General features: G+C 40.4%; 1 protein-coding gene across 5 annotated transcripts; it reads left to right on the plus strand.

The window, feature by feature from the left end:
• The first annotated feature begins 2,073 nt into the window (after positions 1-2,073).
• LOC118700066 (carboxymethylenebutenolidase homolog) lies at positions 2,074-9,563 on the plus strand. Of its 5 annotated transcripts, XM_036404391.1 has the most exons (8): positions 2,112-2,221; positions 3,590-3,693; positions 4,118-4,161; positions 4,477-4,699; positions 5,506-5,613; positions 6,703-6,845; positions 7,981-8,072; positions 9,063-9,563. In XM_036404391.1, exons 4-8 carry the CDS (start codon positions 4,485-4,487, stop codon positions 9,240-9,242), a joined length of 738 nt encoding a protein of 245 aa, XP_036260284.1. In that variant the 5' UTR covers positions 2,112-2,221; positions 3,590-3,693; positions 4,118-4,161; positions 4,477-4,484; the 3' UTR covers positions 9,243-9,563. The 5 variants fall into 5 exon arrangements, with proteins under 5 accessions (XP_036260287.1, XP_036260286.1, XP_036260284.1 ...); XM_036404393.2 differs by lacking the exon at positions 3,590-3,693 and having other exon boundaries at positions 2,107-2,221; XM_054516382.1 differs by lacking the exons at positions 3,590-3,693; positions 4,118-4,161 and adding an exon at positions 3,077-3,138.
• Positions 9,564-19,831: the final 10,268 nt, after the last annotated feature.

A 19,831-nucleotide genomic window follows, 5' to 3' on the forward strand; every position in this document is an offset into this window, starting at 1 on the left:
ACAGTCTCTCAAATTAAATATACCATCAGCGAAATATTTATTGTGGTGTCTCTCATGTAAAGATAGTCAACAGTACTAATGACCTGTATTTCTCTTAATGGGATTGTTAAGGTATTCCTACGTTATATGCTGCTAATGGCTCTCCATCTTTCTCATGGGGAGGTCCTCACAGAATTCTGACCTGAAACTGCTGATTAACTGTTGATTTCTGTGTGACACCACCTATCTGTAATATATAAATGCAGTTTCCTGGGTGATACAGCTGTCATAACACTTATTTTCCAAGAGAAGAATGCAGAAGTCTGGAAGTATTGTGCCTTAATTTGCCCCAGTGTCAAACACGGGTAACTCCACATTAATGGTGTTCCATTAGTGTTGGAAAGTTTGTTAATGTGGGAGAGGATGATCAGGACATCTATTTAGAGAACAGCAGTCATTCATAAATTCTGGAATGGCATGTGAACTGCAACACTAACACTGTGACTAAGCAAAAAGAAAAAAACAAACTGACATGCAGTAGTTTCGTGAAATGAAACGGTAGACAGCTACAGAACCATATTATCATAGTTATGTTATAAATGTGTATTTTATATATGTGTATTTTTAATATATGTATAATATGTATAATATATATAACATATATTATAGTTCCTACAGGTACAGCCAAATATTCATGATAAAACTGTAAGTCTCTGAGTAGGAGCAGGAAATGTGAGATCTGAAAGAGGTGAGTGTTTACATTGTGAAATGCAGCCAAATGCATGCACAGAGATGGTGGATGCATTGAATTAAGTTATGACTTCTAAGTGAAAAATCAGCATGGATTGCCTATCAAGGAACATGAAACAATAGGAAATTAAAAGCAGTTCAGTTTCCAAAGTTTAACCTTGATATTAAGGTAAAATGGAATAGTCTTACATATAAAGAATTATTTCCACATGACTAAGAAAGTGGAAATGTGGTTAAACAGCTCTAGTGGACAGAAGGTTCTGCAAGCATTGCTGCCATTTTTGTTTTCTGTGAATGATGAAAACTCACAATTGTTCTCTCATTTATTTGACTGCTGTTCTCCAAAGTATATATGGAGTACCTAATGTCCTTGTGTGCTATAATTTGTGGCACACAAGTGAGAAGAGCCAAAAAACGTAAAACAAAAAGATTGGGGTTTGAGCCTTATGACTTTGCTCTGGAAATCATGGATGGGCTTTTTTTTAATTTGTTTTACTTTATTTTAGGGATTGCAATCAAAGAGCCTTAATGAAGTAACTTAAAATATGAGCAAACACCTTATGTATGAGGACTAAACTGTAAGGCAAAAGTGTGTTAGACTAGTACACATTTAGTCTACTTCATAGACAGCACCTCTGAGGAAGCAGGGAATTTTGGGTTGCTAATATATTTAGCTAAAGGTCTTTACAAAATAATCCTAATAAAAAGAAAATGAGGAGAGTGGGAAGGATACAAGGGTCAGCCAGAAACTAAAGACAAAAAGAAAAAAATGCATAAAGTATCCTGTAGTAGGATAAAAATGTCTCTAATTTAAACACTTATTGAATAGCATGGAGGTACAGCAATCTAGAAAGTTATTACTTTCTTACATGCTACTTATTTTCATCCTGAAGAAAAAATATTTTTCCTGCAGTGTGTAACATTTGTCTAGTATAAAGCTTTGAAATGACATTTCTCCTTCACTACCTCACCCTGCTGATGACTTTAAATATACCTTTTACCCATGGATAAATAGTCTCGGGAATTAATTGTGCAAATGTAGTATTCGAAAGTGGTTCGACACCAACCTTTAGAAAACAAAGGAACGCTCTTAAAAAAAAAAAAAAAAGAAAAAAAAGAAAAAAAAAAGAAAAAAAAACCTAGGTGGATTGTTCAGCTAAATCAACATGTTTTGGAAACATGAAAGAAAAAGTCCTCCAGGGGTAAATACTATTTCATGCAAGTTCAAAAGAAAGCTTGAGGCGATGGCAGCACACCCCGCCCACGGTGGCAGTGAGATGAACAGCTTTAAAAAGAGCGGCCTTCGTCACTCGGCCAGGCACAAAGATAAAGGCAGGGGCTTATGTAACTCTTTTAAAGGAACCCGATCCTTGCGCTCTCCCCTTTCGTTTTGGGAGTGAGCGCTTTGTTTGGGGATCCAGTTCTGCCCCAACCATCCACGCCGAGCTCCTGCATCCTGCTGCTACAGTCTCGCACACCTGCAGCGCTACAGGTATGTGCGGGTTTGTTTGGGGTTTTTTGAAAGTCATGGCTTTTTTTTTTTTTTTCCTCAGAAACGTAGGACAAGCGCTTGCGAGGTGTGAGTCAGCACGTTCGGGAGACTTTCATTTTATTTGCAGACAGGGTGCAAGCTCATTTAAATGCAATTGGGGGTTACTTTCTTTCCTTTCTTTATTCCCCCCCCCCCCTTTTTTTTTTCTTTTTGAGATGATGGTTCAGAAACCTGTTATTTTCCCCCTAGAGGTGGGGAAGACCTCTGAGGAGGAAGACGCAGGAGAGTGTGTTTAAAGTGATGGTGCCACACAGCAGTATCTTTACATTTTTACTGGCTGTAGATTGAAGTATCTGAAAATCAATTCTTGTTTGGTCTTCCAGTAAATTTTCAAGTGCTTGCAGGTGGCAATGGAGGTACACCAAGGCTGTGGGTTTTCAGATCCTCCTAAAATAATAGCTTTGATAAATGTATGAGGGGGAAATTAATTTTTAAGCAATGTTTCAAGAGCATCTTAGGAATGGGAAAAGATGCTGTTTGTATGTACTACAGCAGATGCAGAAACACTGAAGTGTCTTGCCTATGCTACAGAGCTTGCAAGTGTATATGGCTTATAAACCATACAAGCCAATGCTATCCCTCACAGTCTTGCATCTGGAGATGTTTTCATCAGTGAATATATCTACATCTTTAAATATTTCATGTTCTATGTGTTGCTTTACATTTTATCACATAGTATGAAATGTTTTCAATTAAAGCCTTTGAGGTTATACCAGTGAGGGCATTGTATTTGTGTTTCTGGAGTTCTGAAGTGTATGTTTCTTTAATATTTAATCGCTCCTCCTCTCTCTGCAGGAGACCACAACCTGCAGAGAAAAAAGGGCACTTATGGGTGTGGCTTATTTAAAAAAGAAAAGGTAGAGTACTAGTATAGATGTGTGTCCAGAGATAATACAGCTTTCAAATATGACACAGCTTGTCTTCAAATGATTTGAACTGATCTGCAAAACTGAAAGCTCCTGGTATCTGCAGTCTAGCCCTGGTGATACTGCTTGGGAGATTCTGAATTTTAAAGTCTGCAAATCCAGAATATATTGCCCTCTAGAATTCTGTCCAAATTTTCTGTCTGCCAAGTTGTTGGCTTTCCTAAAGCTGTCCCTTTACTGCCACAAATCTTTAAGTCCCACTTGTCCAGGGACAGTTCAGTAAACTCTTTTTACTGTTTCTCTCTGTATTTTTGACACAGTCAAGTTTGAAGATCCTTGTTTCTTTACTAGCTAAGTTTCTATGGGAATACACATGATTTATCTGTAGAGAGCTTGGGTAAAGCTTATCTAAATTCTTTCCATGTTCTCGAATCATTTGTAGATGCTCTGTGAATATTCAAAGGAGTTATTCTCTGTTTACTCAGTTGGTTAACCTAAGCTTGATGGCAGAAAATCATTAACTTGAGTCCAAGGAGCTACCTACAGGTGTGTTAGATTCTGCTGGTACTTTTTGACCTTTGTGAATTACTTGTTTATTTTTATTTAAGCAATAGTTTGAAAAAAAATTAACCATATCCTACTCTTACCTTCTTGATAAAAGATTTGGCTCAACTTTAGGAATTTGGTTCTTTATGTTCCGTGCTGGTACATTTTTTTTTGCATCTTTCTTAAAGAGTATCCTTCTTCAAAAGTCTGCAACACTTGAGGCTAAAGCTGTTTAGAAAAAGGATTTATTTACACTGAAAATTTCAGCTATGTAATATTTTAAGTCTCTGGATGAAAATATAGTGGGTTAACCTATGTGTAGTTATATCTCTATACACAGTAGTTGTTGTTTTTTTCTTTCAAATTGCTGAGTCTTGTATTGAGCCTTTACTGTCTACTAAAGAAAGCTATGCATTCCTGACAGGAAATACACATGATGAGGAGTGGAAGGACTGGCTTCATCGCTATGTAAATAGTTTGTGATGGGTGCCTTGCTGCTTGCTCTTAACTTTATTTTTATTGTATTACTCACTGTAGGGCATGGAAATCCTAGCATGTACCAGGTTCCTGCTGAAGACTTCATAAGAAACTAACAATAAACTTATTTATGTTAAATAACCCAATGGGCTTTTTGAGTAATGCTTCATTTTAGATCAAACAGTAATGAGCATGTTCATCCTATAACTGTAATGATTAAAAAAATTCAATAGCTGATGATACTGCTGACATTTTTCAGTGTGGCATGCTTTGGTATTCACTTCTGAATGTTTTTTTTTTCCTTAGCATCACACATGGCCAATGAATCGAGGCCCTGCCCATGTGATATTGGGGACAGGTTTGACTATGGAGGCCGTGGGCAGGAGGTGCAAGTTGGGCACATCAAGGCATACGTCTGCAAACCTTCTGCCAGCACTGACAAAGCTGTCATTGTGATTCACGACATATTTGGGTGGCAACTCCCAAACACCAGATACATAGCTGATATGCTAACAACTAATGGATACATGTAAGAAATATTACTGTTTTCAAAGTGTCTTTTTAATAAGCAAGTTTGTTGAACCAACTGTTCCCTTTTTTCATGTAAAGCATACAAACACAAATAATTTCACAGTCTTTCTTTACCCCTTTCTCCAAGGAGCTTACTGCTAAAACAGTGAAAGAAGTCTAAAATAATTGAGTAGTCTTACCATAATGAGTTAGTATGTAAGCACAGAAGAACAGGGGAGAAACAGAAAATTTTCTTATGCTGCATCTTTCATCCTCATGAGCCTCTAGCAGCCTGCTTCCTCCCTTCCTCTGTGCAACTTGGCTGTTATGGTAAAAATTCCAAAGATGCTGAAGATCTTGTTAGGAAAGGAAAGTGTACTAACTTGTGCCAAATAGAGAAACAAATTCTCAAATATGTGTAAAGCATATTGAGAAAAGCATATTGAGTGTCCTCTTTCCTGTATTACTGGGTTAGTGTTCCTTTCAGGCCAAACATAGATACCATGTAAATTGTAGTTTCTGTGGTTTGGTTTTGAATTTCTTTTTTAAGTTTGGTAGGAAACCACCAAGGATTTTCAGTTACAGTTAACTATTTATCAAATTAAGTAATGAATTTTAGCAGGGTAAAATGTAACTGGAAATTATACTAAGTCTCCTTTTTAGATGTAGAAAATTATTGAGGGTTGCTGGTATACTGCTTTGGTGTGGGTTAAGTACTATGTATTCGTTCAGCAAAAGAATTTGTTGTGTAGTACACATGGCCTTCCCTTTAATCCCTTTCCAGTATTATTTCATGGACATAAAATATTCTCATTTTTCCTGCAGAGCCATCTGCCCAGATTTTTTTGTGGGACAAGAAGCTTGGAAACCTTCTAATGACTGGGCATCTTTCAATGACTGGGTGAAAACACGAGATGCCGGCAAAATAGACAAGTACAGCCATTGTTCCTCGTCCACCGAGGGGACATCCCTATTTCATAGGAATTTTTGCCTCAGTAAAAATGTAAAATTAGATCCTAAATAATTAGTGGGTCAAATATAGCTGGATGTCCACAAATAGAAAGTTCACGCAGCTCATGGGACAAGCTCATGGTTATGTGAGTGGTGCTTTACAGATAAAAGTAGACATTTGAATCTTAAAAGTTCCCAGTGTTTGTGCAGAAAGTAGAAGGAAAATGAATGAATGAAAAGAAAAGAACCAGCAAAGGCTAGAAAATGTAGCTCACTCTGGCCACTTTGATCCCTCAGGAAGGCACAAATTCCATGGATTTTAGATAGGGTGCAAGTGCAGACACTATGCAATGAGGGAACATTTTTTCTGCTCCCCATCAGATCACAGCTAGTTCAAAGCATACTGCTTTCCCACTTTTCTGTATTTTTCCCATTTTTATCTGCCACATTGGTTGATTGCATAAAGTAACTGCTGATTTAGAAAAAACTGTTGGGAATTTGCTTCCACAATTTTATAAAATATTTGTCATCCTTGTGAGAGATGTTTTGCGTGTCAGTCACATTTGTGATAACAGGATGCTCTTGACTGGCTGTGGATATCAAAATTTTGTGTTCTCCTACATGATAACTACTGCTATTTGTGAAATTAATTGGACTGTTCATAAAATCACCTCATGTCCTAGTAATAATGATCTAGGAAGACTGATTTTCTCCTTTGTCTTTCTTCTCCCCTGGAGTTTGTCATGTATTTTAGAAATTAATAATAGTAGTGTTGTGGGTTGACCCCAACCAGCAGCCAAAAACCTGGGCTATCATTTAGTTGCTCCCACAAGAGGAACAGGGGAGAGAATATGGGAAACAAAGCAAGAAAACCCCTGGGTTGAGATAAAGACAACTTGATAAGTAAGGGAAAGAGAAAAACCAGGAGTGATGCAAAGACAGTCACTTTGTCCCAGAAGCAGACTGATGCCCACCTAGAGCACCACCACCTGCCCAGACTTAGAGCAGCAGCCACCAAAGAGGCAGAGAAACGGGCTAGAACCTTAACTCACTTTCATTTGCATGTCTCAGAGAAGTTGATGTGATCCTCGAGTATCTGAAGGACCAGTGTGGTGCGGAGAAGATTGGTGTCATTGGGTTTTGCTGGGGTGGAGCGGCAGTGCAACATCTGATGCTGAAAAATCCCCATTTAAAGACTGGAGTGTCCCTCTATGGTGAGCCTGGGATACCTGCTGCATTCTGAGCAGAATACCAGTGCAGGAAGCAATTCTTTAGGGCTGTTGCTGTAACAAAATTCAGTGTGACTTCTAGTGGAACAGGGTGATTTTATTATAAATAATCTATTAGTGATTTGATTTTGCACACTCACAATTTTACATTCAAGTGTACCCAGCAAGATCTATGTATTTAAAGAGTGGCATGACCAGGATCACATCTGTGAACATAGTGCCAAATGCCATGGCCTCACTCATTTTGTGGCGGTGACAAAAGGGCTTCTAGGCACATCTTTTGCATCTTTTAGACAGCTGTCCCTCATTACTAATAGGACCCATTTTTAGCTCTCTTTTTTAACTCTGTAGTCTCACACATTACTCAATGCATTTATGCTGCCTTTGATATTTTTCTTATTAACCTCTGCACTTCTACAGAACCCAGACCAACTTATTTTAATTAAAGGTGAAAGCAAATTGAAGGTATTTTTCCAGAAAGACTATTGGGATTGTTTTGCTGCACTGATATAGTTGAGTCCATTCAATGGTGTTACTTGCTAATATTTTACTTTGTTGTTGTAATAATCTCAGGAATGAAAAGAGTAGCCAGGGTGGCAGCTGGTTAGTTCTACTGTAACTTTTATTCAAATGCATTTGAATAGTCAAAATTACAATGTCAATCTGTTATGAAATCATATCAGTGTAAATATATGTACACTGAAATTGTAACCGTTTATGTGGAATGATGAATAGTAACAATTATCTTAAAAATGGTCTTCTCAAGCCAGAGGTGAGCAGTCCCAAAGTGTCCATCTCTCACAGAACCCTGTCTCTGACAGTGGTCAGAAGCAGTTGCTTAAAGCAACCCACAAAAATGGGGCAAGTGTAACAATTCTTTCCTGATTTTTCCCACGGAACTGGTCTTCGGTCTCTTTTTCATGCAACTGATGTCACCTTTAATGACATTGCAAACATTCCACCACAAAAGGGAATTTTAAGCAGAGTGTGTTAAATTCCACACCAAACTGATCAGCTGTAACTGATGAAAATGTCTCGAAGCTTCACTGTACAGATTTTGTAGTGTTTTAGCTACTTTAGGTAGCATAACTTCTTGTATGTATGTTTTTTTCTTCTTTAGGAGTGATCAGCCGTTTTGAGGACAAACACAGTCTGCTGCATCCTACCTTCTTCATTTTTGGTGAGAAGGATAACATTATTCCATTGGAGCAGGTGAGTTTCCCATCACAGATATTTGTCTTTTTAATGCTTTTTGTGCTTGCTTTGTGATTGGGTTTTAATGAACACAAAGTAGAAAACTAATTTGTACTTTTCTTTCTCTTTCACTAACTCTTACAGTACTTCTTCACGAATTGTTGTTGTTTATCCCCAAATAAAAAACTTTTACCATGACACTAAAAGCATTTTCTGTTGCTGTTTGGAAATTTGGGTGATTTTCATCAGTTCCTAGGAAAAGAGCTCATGGTTATCCAAAGAAAGCCTTCTGACAAGTTTAAGATAGGAGACCCTTTTTAGTGATACCAATGGTCCATAAAATCCGCCTGTTCCAATGGAATCACTTGTAGGAGAATTAAAAAGATCCTGTAGCCATCATTTTCCTTTTCCCCCTGTCCTGCAGAGATTCTCCTTTCTGTCACTCTGTCAACAGCCTTTCTCTGGAGCCTGAGTGGAGAATGGTTGGAGAAAGATTATTATCTGCCAAGGGGATCAAAGGGAAACATGTTTTTATTGAGCGATGTTTGGCTTTAACTTTCCTAGCAAAAATTCCAGTCACTTTGAACTGCTGATTTTGTCTCTGCCCCTCCTCCCTCAATTTCTAATTCAAACTCTTGCCCCAGTTTTTTTAATGGGTGGTCTATCAGCAGCAACTCATACAGTGCTCACTATATGATAACCCTCTCATGATTCTGAGCAGTAGGTTTTTTACCTTTACAGGTGTTAATAGTAATCCATGTAATATTTTTTTACATTTTATGCAGTCACACGCTGGTATTTTACTGGGGAAAAAAAAAAGCCTAGTTAAATAAAGCAAGTGCAGTAAAAGAAATGCATTTAGATATAAAATTAGTAGAAGAGAAAACAATGGCAAGGATAAATTATGTCTGTCTTTCAGAAAAGTAAAAAATGAGGACAGCTTTGGGACTGTAAATATAGAATGTGTTAACTTTGTAATCAGCCAACATAGAATGTTCTCTGTTACAGGTCACCTTGCTGGAGCAGAAGCTTAAACAAAACTGTAAAGTTGATTATGAAGTTAAAATTTACCCTGGACAGACACATGGGTTTGTGCATCGCAAAAGAGAAGATATCAATCCTCAAGATAAACCTTTTATTGAGGAAGGAAGAAAGGATATGATCAACTGGCTGAATAAATACATTTAGGTTAAATTAATGCCAGTAAACAAAATCAATTGTTGTAAGAAATCAGAAAATAATAGACTATATTGCTTAAAATGTTCTTACAACCATAAAAATATTTTGTAAAACTCTTCTGCAATAACACTACTTATTTGCACTTACCTTCTAAGTAGGGGCTTAGAAATGGCTTTTAAAATGCTGAAAGGTATAAATGTAAAGAAGGTTTTTAACACTGGTATTGTATATCTTAAAATTATTAGAATTTTATATGGCATCTTTTCTGGCACCTGAGAGTTTAATTTTTTTATATCAATATCAACATGATTAAAAATCATTGAAACTCTGCCCACGCTTGAGAAGTTATCTCCTTAAGGCTGTGTTAACCACTGTTTAACTGGGAGATTTTCTTGGAAACAGAATATCCTCTTCAGATTTCATGAAAAGAGAGGTAGAAGAGTGAAGGGGAAAGAGAATGGAAAGAAATGTATGTGAACAGAAAGAGAGCTGCAAAAAGTTGGGAACCATTACTAAAGTGAAGAGATTAGAAGAGATCACATCATTTCACAATTATCTTGATGCAAATCCTTCATCAAATTGTTCCTTTATCACAGGTTTCTCTCTGCTATGATTTAATTGGGTATTGTCATTGGTAAGGTACAGCCCATTCCTAGTGACTGGGGGAACATTACCCCGTTTCAGCTCCTTGGACCCTCCCAGTGTAATTCCCAAAAACCATGTGGTGAGGTCTTGCCTGTATTTGTGATACTGAGGGAATAGATGTGGCTAAAATATTGTACTGAACATTGCCCATTTTCCTCTCAGGTAAATACATGTGAGCCCAGGGAGCTTTCAAGGAATATTGCCTTTCTAATTGCAGCCCCTCCATGGTTTCCATTGCCCCACAAATTTTTTTCTTTCTGAGTTTGCTGCTGCCAGCCATGCCTGACAGCTTCTTCAGGAAGTCACATTCCCTCTGGCTCTTTCCTAGCTGGGGGCCTAAGTAGTCTGTGGTGGAGTTATAGCTGCATGTGTTTCTGAACTCCATGGTGCCTCTTCAGAGTCTCCCACCATGTGGGTCCCCCCTCAGACCCCAAATCCCCAGCAGTGCTTCAACCATCCCTCCATTTCAACCCCCTTCTTCACATCTCTCCTTTCTTCCTGCAATGCACTCTGTATGTCCCTTGAGAAAGTAGTTCTCTCTGCAGCACACTGGTTGATATTAAAGAAAATCTATCTTTCAAAAAGATTTTATGCAAACCTCTGAGGCAAAAATGCAAAATCTTCCTTTGCTCCTTGGTTCATGCCCTTGGTCAGTGATTAGTGCTGTTCTGTGGTTTGGACACTGCACATTGTGTTTCCATCTCCTTGCTCAATGATTTCAGGCGAGATGAGCCTTCAGTTCTTACTAGGTCCAGCCAGTGCAGGGAAAACATCTTCAGGTCTGCAGGGCATTGTTGCCATCAGTCATGCTGGAAGAAACAGTCCCTCCACACTGGAGAAGTTCCATGATGCCTCCCCTGATCCCGCCCTTGTGCTCAATCTGTGCAGACTCCCAGTGACTTACAGAGGGAAGGGCCAGACAGTGACTTCTGTGCTTCCTGCCAGTCCTGGCATGGTTCTGTTCTCAGCAGGGAGAAGAGGAACACTTTCCCAGGAGAGAACTGCAGACACCTCCATGCACTGGCATGGGCACACCTGAGGTGTGTGCCTGCCCAGCTCTAGGGAATGGAACATAATGATGCACAAACCTGCCTGGAAGGAAGCAATGTAGGTTTGTGGTTCAGGTAATCTGTAAAGTGTAAATTCAATTCCCAGCTCTGGATTCATGCCCAGTTTATCAGGGTTGCTATGAGAACAGAGAGAGTTGATGAAACTAAACTCTCCACAACTATTCTCTTATGTGGATTTTAAATAAAAGAGCCTTGGTTTCTCTGAAGGTAGTGTCTTGGTTGGCAAACCTGTCCAGCTTGGCTTTTTATGGGAATGTACAGATGTCTTGGGGAATATGGTGAAGTGTTGCCAAATTTTCCCTGAGATTGGGAAAGACTGTAAAACGGAAGAGTATTTTGCCAAAATTCATTTTCCTTGGAGAATTCAGTGTCTCTTGCTGTAGGACAGGTGTTGTATTTTATTATATATATAGGAATAAAACCAAAACCAGGTGCATTAGAAAAGGTCATTGCCAGCAGGTCAAGAGAGATTATTCTGCTCCTCTATTCAATTCTGGTGAGGCCACATCTGGAATGCTGTGTCCAGTTCTGGACTCCTCTGTACAAGAGATGTGAAGCTCCTGGAGCAGGTCCAGCAGAGGGCAATAGAAACGATGAGGCGACTGGAACATCTCTCTTACAAGGAGAGGCTGGGACAACTGGGCCTGTTCAGCCTCAAGGGGAGGTGACAGAGAAGGGGCCTCATCAGTGTCTATCTACAGGCAAGGGGTCAAGAGGACAGAGCCAGGCTCTTCTTGGTGGTGCCAAGCAATAGGACAAGAGGCAATGGGCAGAAAGTGATGCATAGCAAGTTCCACCTGAATATGGGGAAGAACTTCTTTACTGTACAGATGACCATGGACTGGAGCAGATTGCCCAGAGCAGCTGTGGGGTCTCCCTCACTGAAGGTATTCCAGGACTGTCTGGATGCAATCCTGTGCAATGAGCTCTAGGATGACTCTGCTTGAGCAACGAGGTTGGACCAGATGACCCACTGTGGTCTCTTCCAACTTTAGCAGTGATTTGTGATTCTGTAAAATACACTGTATAGGACAAAAGACTCAGAAAACTCAGTACTGGCACAAGCATTTTTGTAGTATCTGTTACCTTTAATCAGTTTAATATCACACTGGCTTAACTTCTACTCCAATTTGCTTACTTTTTTTACATGCTGAATGGGAGCTTTTTTATGGGTTTCAGTTAAATATTTATGACAACAGTTTTTAATCCACAAAATGCCTCTTCAACTCTGTTCCTTTTTCTGCATTGCTCTTTGTCAAGTTCACATTTATTGTTGTTGTGGTTTTTTTTACTGTGGTGCCTAAACCAAAAAGCCACGGTTTTTTCTTGTTAATTTTTCTCAGCTTCTTTGACTCCTAAATTGGAATGGGCTTTTAGTGTAGAGGCCATAGTCAGCAAAGACAAGGAAAAGCACTCCTGCTCCCCTCAACCCCCCCTTCCCCCCCTCCCCTGGATATATATACATAGCAGTGCCAATATTCCCATAAAATAATGTGCACTCAGCCAGTATAAAAAATAACCTCCACCTTCTGGCCTGCAGGCAGGAGGGCATCTGATTTATGGTACATTATAAGAGACTGCGCACTTGCTTTAAAAATGTATCCCTCTGTACAGCACCCACTGCACAAATGTGGGGAGCAGCTCTTCCTCAGCTGCAAACTCTGGCTCCAAGGAACTCTGTTGCTAGGTCTTGAAAGGGCTTTTTTGTCTTATTTTTTCTTCAAAGCAGGCCCTAGGGAAGGAGCTGAATGATTGCTATGCTGGATTAGTGGGGCTTCAGGGCTAGAAGCCTGACCAGAATTTGAACTTGATGGAATTTGGAGAATTGATGGAAGATGTGATAGAGATGACTTCACTAAAAGATTCAGGTCCAATCCATCTGAATGCCTTGTTGTAACTAATTTTGGCCACATTCAGAGGCATACTTAGTTTGGTGTTTAGGACTGGTTGTGATCAAACTGGACTCCCTACCTTTAAATAATGAGATTTCAATGTGTCTTGTCACAGACCAGGAGTGGTAGCTTAGGCTCTAGAAAGGTGCACTGAAGACACAATTTTTTGAGGTAGGTTGTTTTGTCACAGGGACACAAAAAAAATCTAGTTTAATTTTATTTGAGGTACAAAAAATAAAGGTAGACCCACTGAAAGCACTTTAGTCAGAGCTCCCATGGGAAGAGCAGTGGGAATTTAGTACCTACTTCCTCTTTATACCTTCAGAAACCTCCAGCACACTTCACTTATTTTCTGGTTTCTAATGTTTTGCACTGAAGTTTATCAAAGCCTAGTGAATAACAGAATGCTAAATTTTAGAAAGTGAGGAGTGGAATTGGCTAATGAAACTCCAAAACAAAGTTCCCCTTTTAGACCATCTGTGAAGCAGATGGTGACACCTGTGGCAATACATTTCCTTTCCTTCCTTTCTTGCCACTGCTGTATTAAGAGCTTGTGAGGAAATTTCACATCTGGGCTGGTAATTTGCCCAGAACTTCAGCAAAGCTATCCTAATGTTATTTGTTAGGGGGATTGCAAGTTGTTCCAACTGCACTAATAAACTGTTCTTCAGTTTTACTTCCAGGTGTTGAGCTTATAGATTGCTGACAATTTCTTTCAAGTTCCTTTTTTTCCCCCCAGAATCCTTAGAAAATTAAGAAAATTACTAAGAAACTTTGGGTGGGTGGCTAAGCCAAAGTAAAAAACCTATGTCCTTCAGTAAAGAAAAAAAAACCTTTCTTTTTCCTCTGACTCCTTCGAGCAAAAAGCAGAAGGTAATTCTTAGGGATGGGTGTTGGCAAGAAGAAAGAGATGCAGGGGGAAGGGATAAGCTTGCCTGTTGTATATATTTGCAAGAACTGTAGTTTGCAGTGCTCTGTGATGCTGCTTTGGAGAGCAGTGAGCTGGGAAAGCTCTCCCTGTCAGTAGGACAGCAGTGGGGTAGCAGCTCAGGGTAGGTTAGCAGTGCAAGGTAAGTTGATCCTGTTGGATGGCTTGAATAGACTGAGAGCTTGTTATTGTCCTTCCTTTCCCCTGTTTTCCTCACCCACCTGGTTTAGCTCCAAAATCACTCAGAATTTTTCTTTCTAAGACACAGATATACCCTGGGTGAGAATTAAAGGGACAGACTCACTCATGTGTGTTATCTATTAAAGATGAAACCAACTTCTGGCTCCACAGGCAAGGTAGAGTAGAAGTGGCCTCCTGCTCAGGGGTGCTCCTGATGTATACAGGTTGTATATCACACCTGTGTTTTCAGATGAAGAAGAACATTTTTTCTTTTCCAGAAGAAATGTTTTCTTTTTATAGTGGTGTATAACAAATAGTGCTAGAAAAGCTAAACAAATAAAATGGTGGAACTTTCTTTGCTGATATAACTGTGAAATCACATCATTAAAATCCCTCTAAGCTGCAAAAATGGGAGTAACAATGTCCTGCAGCAACATTATTTGTTGCTGCTCCTTTCCAGCCGACCCTTTGCTGATGTCTTTGCTATGTAACAGCAAGGCAGAGGGTAGCACTGCTGTGCCTGGCTGTCTCAAGGCTGCTGCAAAAAAACCATGAACTCATTCTGCTCACAGCCCTGAGCTGGGCTAAAGCTGCACAGCCTCGTCAGATGGGTGCTTTGCTTAAACAATCTTAGCAGACTATATCAGCTTGGAATCATTATTCATAGCAAAGTGGGATTGGGCTTGTACTGCAGCGGGGCTAGAGGGCATAAAGTTCTGTCTTTTTTGCCTCTGCAAAACACTGCTGAGGCCCAGACCTAACTATCTGTCTGTATAACATCTTACTCTCACACATTTGTCACTTTTTTCAGATTAAATATTTTGAGCAGCTATCTATGGCTACCTAAGTGACTCCAGTGACTCCTTGTGGAGCTGCAGAGACCACAGAACAAGAAGAGTTTTAGGATCTTTCTAGTAGGCCTGGAAAGAAGGAAGCAGGAGGAGTCTGACCAAGCTGGAACAGACAAAAAGTGAAGAGTTATCTGGTGGGTAGAGGAGGGAGAGCATACTTGGCTGTGAAAAGGAAAAGTGTGGGAGGTAGGCACTGGAGAGAGAAGAGAGTGGTGTTGGTTGTTTAAAATCAGAGTTGTGGCAAAAGTAGACTGTTCCAGAACTTCAGTTCAAAGTAAAAGTGACACTGTGAACAGGAGAAAAGGAGACATGAGACTGACCCTTGAAGATCACTAACTAGTCCATGCTCATCCTGCCTGCTGGTTTTCTTTACTAAGAATCTGTTGAAGAAGTCTCTGTGAGGATAACCAGATGGAAATTAGGCAAATAAAAGGTGGTATAGAAAAGAAAATAGAAAAACAAATGGGAAAGGTTAGGCAGGAAATGCAGATGTGGGATGATCAGGTGGGGAAAAACACTGGCAGTGATGGTGTCTCCTGAAAGTCACAGGTATCTCATGCTTCTGCTCCACCTTCCTGACTTAATGAACCAGGAATCAGCCCTGACTGAACACTATATAATGTTAGCAGAGATGTCTCCATTAAAGAGGAGCAAAAATTCAGCTGTACTACGTGGAGGTAGAGCCTCCCTGTGGAAAGAGATAAAGGGAGATCTGCTTCAAAGGAGAGGCAGTGAGTCAGCACTGAGGAGGCAAAGCAGGGCATATTTCTATTGCTGGGTGCCCAAGAGATTTGAGGAGATAAACACTTCTTGCTGTCACTAAGCCTTTCTCCATCACACTCTGAGCAATGGCACTGTAGGAGACAGGTGGCCTTCTGTTGCTTCATGGCTGTTGCTGGGTGATTTGTAGATCATATGCCAAAGTTCAAAGTTAAATTCCCAGTAACTGCCCAACTCAAGATGATGCCAGGAAGCAAAATTGGTGAGATGATGGAAGTTACTCCTCAGTAAGATGAAAGCTTCTTGGGGAAAAATTGCCACCTGGGATTTTTCTCACACACCCCTTTCCCTTGCTGAGCCCTAGTTTCATTGCCTCTCCAAATGTACTTTTGCTGCTGGACTGATGCCAAGTGGTGCATGCAAAGGGGGCTGAAGAGAAATGTGTCAGGATGTTTTGGTAGAAAGTCAAGGTAAGCAATTCAAAGCAAGAGGTAAATCAGAAATTAATAAAGAGGAACAGTTAATTATTTCTTTCCCCCATGTAAATTAGGGAATGGTGAATTCCTGAAGTCAGGAAAAGATCTGGAAGAGAAAGGAAAAGAAAGATGTCTCTATTGGCTCATGCTATACCAGTAAGAGGGAGGTGGGGAAGGCTTGGCAGTTCCCTGCAGGCTGATGGGGTGGAGAAGGTACCATTCCAAGCCTTATTGCTTTCCAGCTGGCTCAGATTGGTGGTGTTTGCTATTCCCATGATATCTCTGATAGCATCTGTCTGATGTACTAATGACAAGATGCTTCATTCACCACTCAAAAGAGGGATTAGGGCTCAAATTGCCATTCCAGCTTGTCACTCACCAAGGAATTAAAATCTTCTTTGAATGTGGAATTTACTGACCCCATGGGAGAGCCTAAGACTAAGGAAATGATGCTTTAAACATGAGATCACAGAAATAAAATAACTCATTAGCTGGTGAGCATTCATCTTTCCAAGCTGTGGTGGAGCTGGACAACATTACACAGGCATCACTCTCATGGAACAGCCAGATCATCACAAATACCCCAGACATTTCCTCCTCTGAAGAAATAGCAGAATATAGTGCAGGAACACCAAGAGATCATTTTTAAGAAGTTTATGTGGTTGTTATAGAAGAGGCTTTGATCTGTGTCTTTCCTAATGAAGCAAATTATCTACTTCTTGTCCTGATTTGTCACTGACAGCTGGCCATGGTCACAAACCTAAATCAGGGGCTGTGCAGAAAATCACTTTGAATTTCATCTGAACAGAAGACTGATGCTGATAGCGATGCCTTAAACAAACTTTTATATAGATGTGCCCACATGGGAAGACAAGTGTCCTGTAGTACAAGCCTGTGATCTCTGCTAGCTCAGCTGTGCTATGAGGTTTTACAGTCGAAGTGAGCTGGTACTGAACTGAATGTGCACAGTGGTGGACAGCAGAAGCATCTCAGGAAACTAGATGGTCGGGCAATGATACACAGTCACTCTAGGTGCTCTGGGTTCCTCCAGAAATTACTGACAGCTGTGTTTTAGAAAGTCTGAGGACACTGCCCTCCTGCTCCCCTCCCTGCTCTCCCCCCACCCCTGGACCCCCCCCCAATTTTTGAAAACATGTCTTTAGAATTATCCAGAAAATAAGATCCTTTAAGAAGTTAACAGTGAATTCCAGGTCTTACTAATTTGCATTGGTTGTGGGGTTTTTTGGTTGGTTGGCTCTGTTTGATTTTGTTTTTATGGGTTGGTTTTTTTTTGCTGTGCTAGGTCTAGCTTCTCTTCATACTACACGTAATTTTACTGGAATAATTCTGAACTTATCTCCTTTGGCATACATGTACAATATGACCCAAAATACTCTGCAAGTTGAAGCAATTGTGTTGTAGTTTGTGGAATTACTAGGAATTGATGGACAAGATATGACTCAAGGTCAAAAACCCTTTTGGGTTTTTTTTGGGGCTTCTTCCATCTCTGGAACAATCCCTGCCAACATCTCCACACCAGTGGCTCTCTCTAGCTCTCTGATGATGGAAGGCTCTCAGCCTCCCCTGAGAGAAGCCTGTTTCCATGTGATCAGTGAGGCTGATGAAATCTCTTTAGAAGACCTAAACTCTCTCTTTGGAAGACTTAAACTGTATCTGAGCTCCCCTAGGAACGAAGCACAGCTGGGTAACCTGGCTTGTGTCGTGTCCACAGCTCATCTTTCAGAAGGCAGTTTCCTGGATGGGCTAAGCAACCTGAAAAATCTCCAGAGCCCACAGCAACTGACAGATCCTACATCTCCTAGAGGGTAGGATAAAAAGAAGGCAAGCCCAAGCTAGCAGAGGTCACAGTTGTCCTCAAATCAGCCACAGCTGTCCTGCCTCCTTGTTTCTGTGGAGAAGAATTGTGGTTGCAGGGATGTTGAACTTGAAGTCCCTACCCCTGCCATGTGTGTCCATCCAGACTCAGGAGATTTTTCTGCCTCTTTAGATTCTGTCTGTGATGTCTCAGGTTTTAGCTTTTATGTTTTTCAGATTCTGTACTTTAGTGTGTAGTTCTGATCTATATTAAGGGATGGTAAGCTCTTTTCACAGAATAGGTAGACAAAACAATTCCTTTTCTAGCTTGGGACTAAAGACAACTGATCCAAATTTCAGGCCCAAGAGCATAAACAATGGTGGACTGAAGAGAGAAAAACAAGAAGGATGGGACTTCATAACCTAAAGCTGTAATTGGACAATTAACTCCAATATGCTAATGGACCAGAACTTATAAAAGTGAGAAACCTTGTGACTGGTTGCTCATTTTGTGACTCTTTTGGGTTCATCTTGGGTGTAGCCCTGGCTGGGCTCTTGGGCTGCCCAAGGTGGATCCATTGAGGCCTTATAATAAATCCCTAGTTATTCTTCAGCCAGGTCAGCTTTCACATGGCATCACCTGTATGTCTGTATGTCTGCCTGGTTGTCCCAGATGCTCAGACATTCATATACCTAGGTATTCACTTAGTGTTAACTCACACCAGATATCAATCATTGGGCCACAGTGGCAAGGGAAGCTGAAGCTCAGACTCTAGAAGGTCCCCAGTTCAGAAAAATGAAGTCTTGAAGGTCTTGAATGTAACAGGTCACTTCTGTGGAACTGAATTTCAAAGTGGCTAAAGGAATCTGTTCAATTAATGCACTTTTCTTTAGTTTAATATCTCCCCTTAGTGCCATTTGGGTCCAGTTTCCACTGTTATAGTTTTCCAAACCAGTCTTGATTTCTTACCTCTTCCCCCCAGGAACCTTGCAGATATAGCAAGAGATGTGCCAGCAGCCATGGTCCTGGGAAAATGACAAGGACATATTTAGCTCAAGATGTGAATTTGTCAAGACATCAGATTTTAAAGGTTTATCCCAAGGAGTTGAGGAGTTTTTAAAGCTTTCTTTTACGTCTGTCTAGAAGTCAGACATACAGCTACATACAGACAGTGATACGGTTGTAGCAGAAGGTAGATACAGAATCTACTTTCCAGCAGTGGCATGCAATGTTTGGTGGGAACAATTTCACTCCTGATGCCATATTTGTAGTAGATTGGTCAGAGGGAACAGCTTAGTTGGAAGTAAGACCAGGCAGATACTTTGAATGTTAGTAAGTCACTTGGACTGCACGACATTTGCCTGAAAGTCCTGAAGGAATTCCAATGTGAAACTGCGAACTGCCGGCCGAGCTGCATAACCTGTCTGTCATTAGTACCTCTGTGCCTGAGCACTGATGGGCTGCTGGTGTAACCAATCCGCTATAAAAAACTACTGGTGAGTCTGGCTTCCATCCTTTGTAAGAGGCAGGTGTCTATTATAAAGGGTAAGGCTGAAGAATGGTCTTGGTGACAGTCTTGTGAGAAAGATCCAGTGTGGCTCCTGTAAAGGGAAATCCCACATCATTGCCATGCTGGTTTCTGTGAGGGCCTCAATAAGCACAGGAAATTACTAAAGGGTTGGAGGAAAGGTCCTTTCATGGAATGAAAGCTGAGTAAAGGACAATAAACAAAAAGAGAGTATGGCACACTTCTCAGGGTGGAGGAGAAGAGAAGAGAAGAGAAGAGAAGAGAAGAGAAGAGAAGAGAAGAGAAGAGAAGAGAAGAGAAGAGAAGAGAAGAGAAGAGAAGAGAAGAGAAGAGAAGAGAAGAGAAGAGAAGAGAAGAGAAGAGATTATCCAGTCCAACTGCCTGACCATGTCAAGGTCAAAGTTAAAGCATATCATTAAGGGCATTGTCCAAATACCTCTTAAACACTGACAGCCAGTGGCCACTTCTCTAGGAACCTGTTCCAGTGGTTTA

Source organism: Molothrus ater, chromosome 1, assembly GCF_012460135.2.
Source record: "Molothrus ater isolate BHLD 08-10-18 breed brown headed cowbird chromosome 1, BPBGC_Mater_1.1, whole genome shotgun sequence".
NCBI lineage: Eukaryota > Metazoa > Chordata > Aves > Passeriformes > Icteridae > Molothrus > Molothrus ater.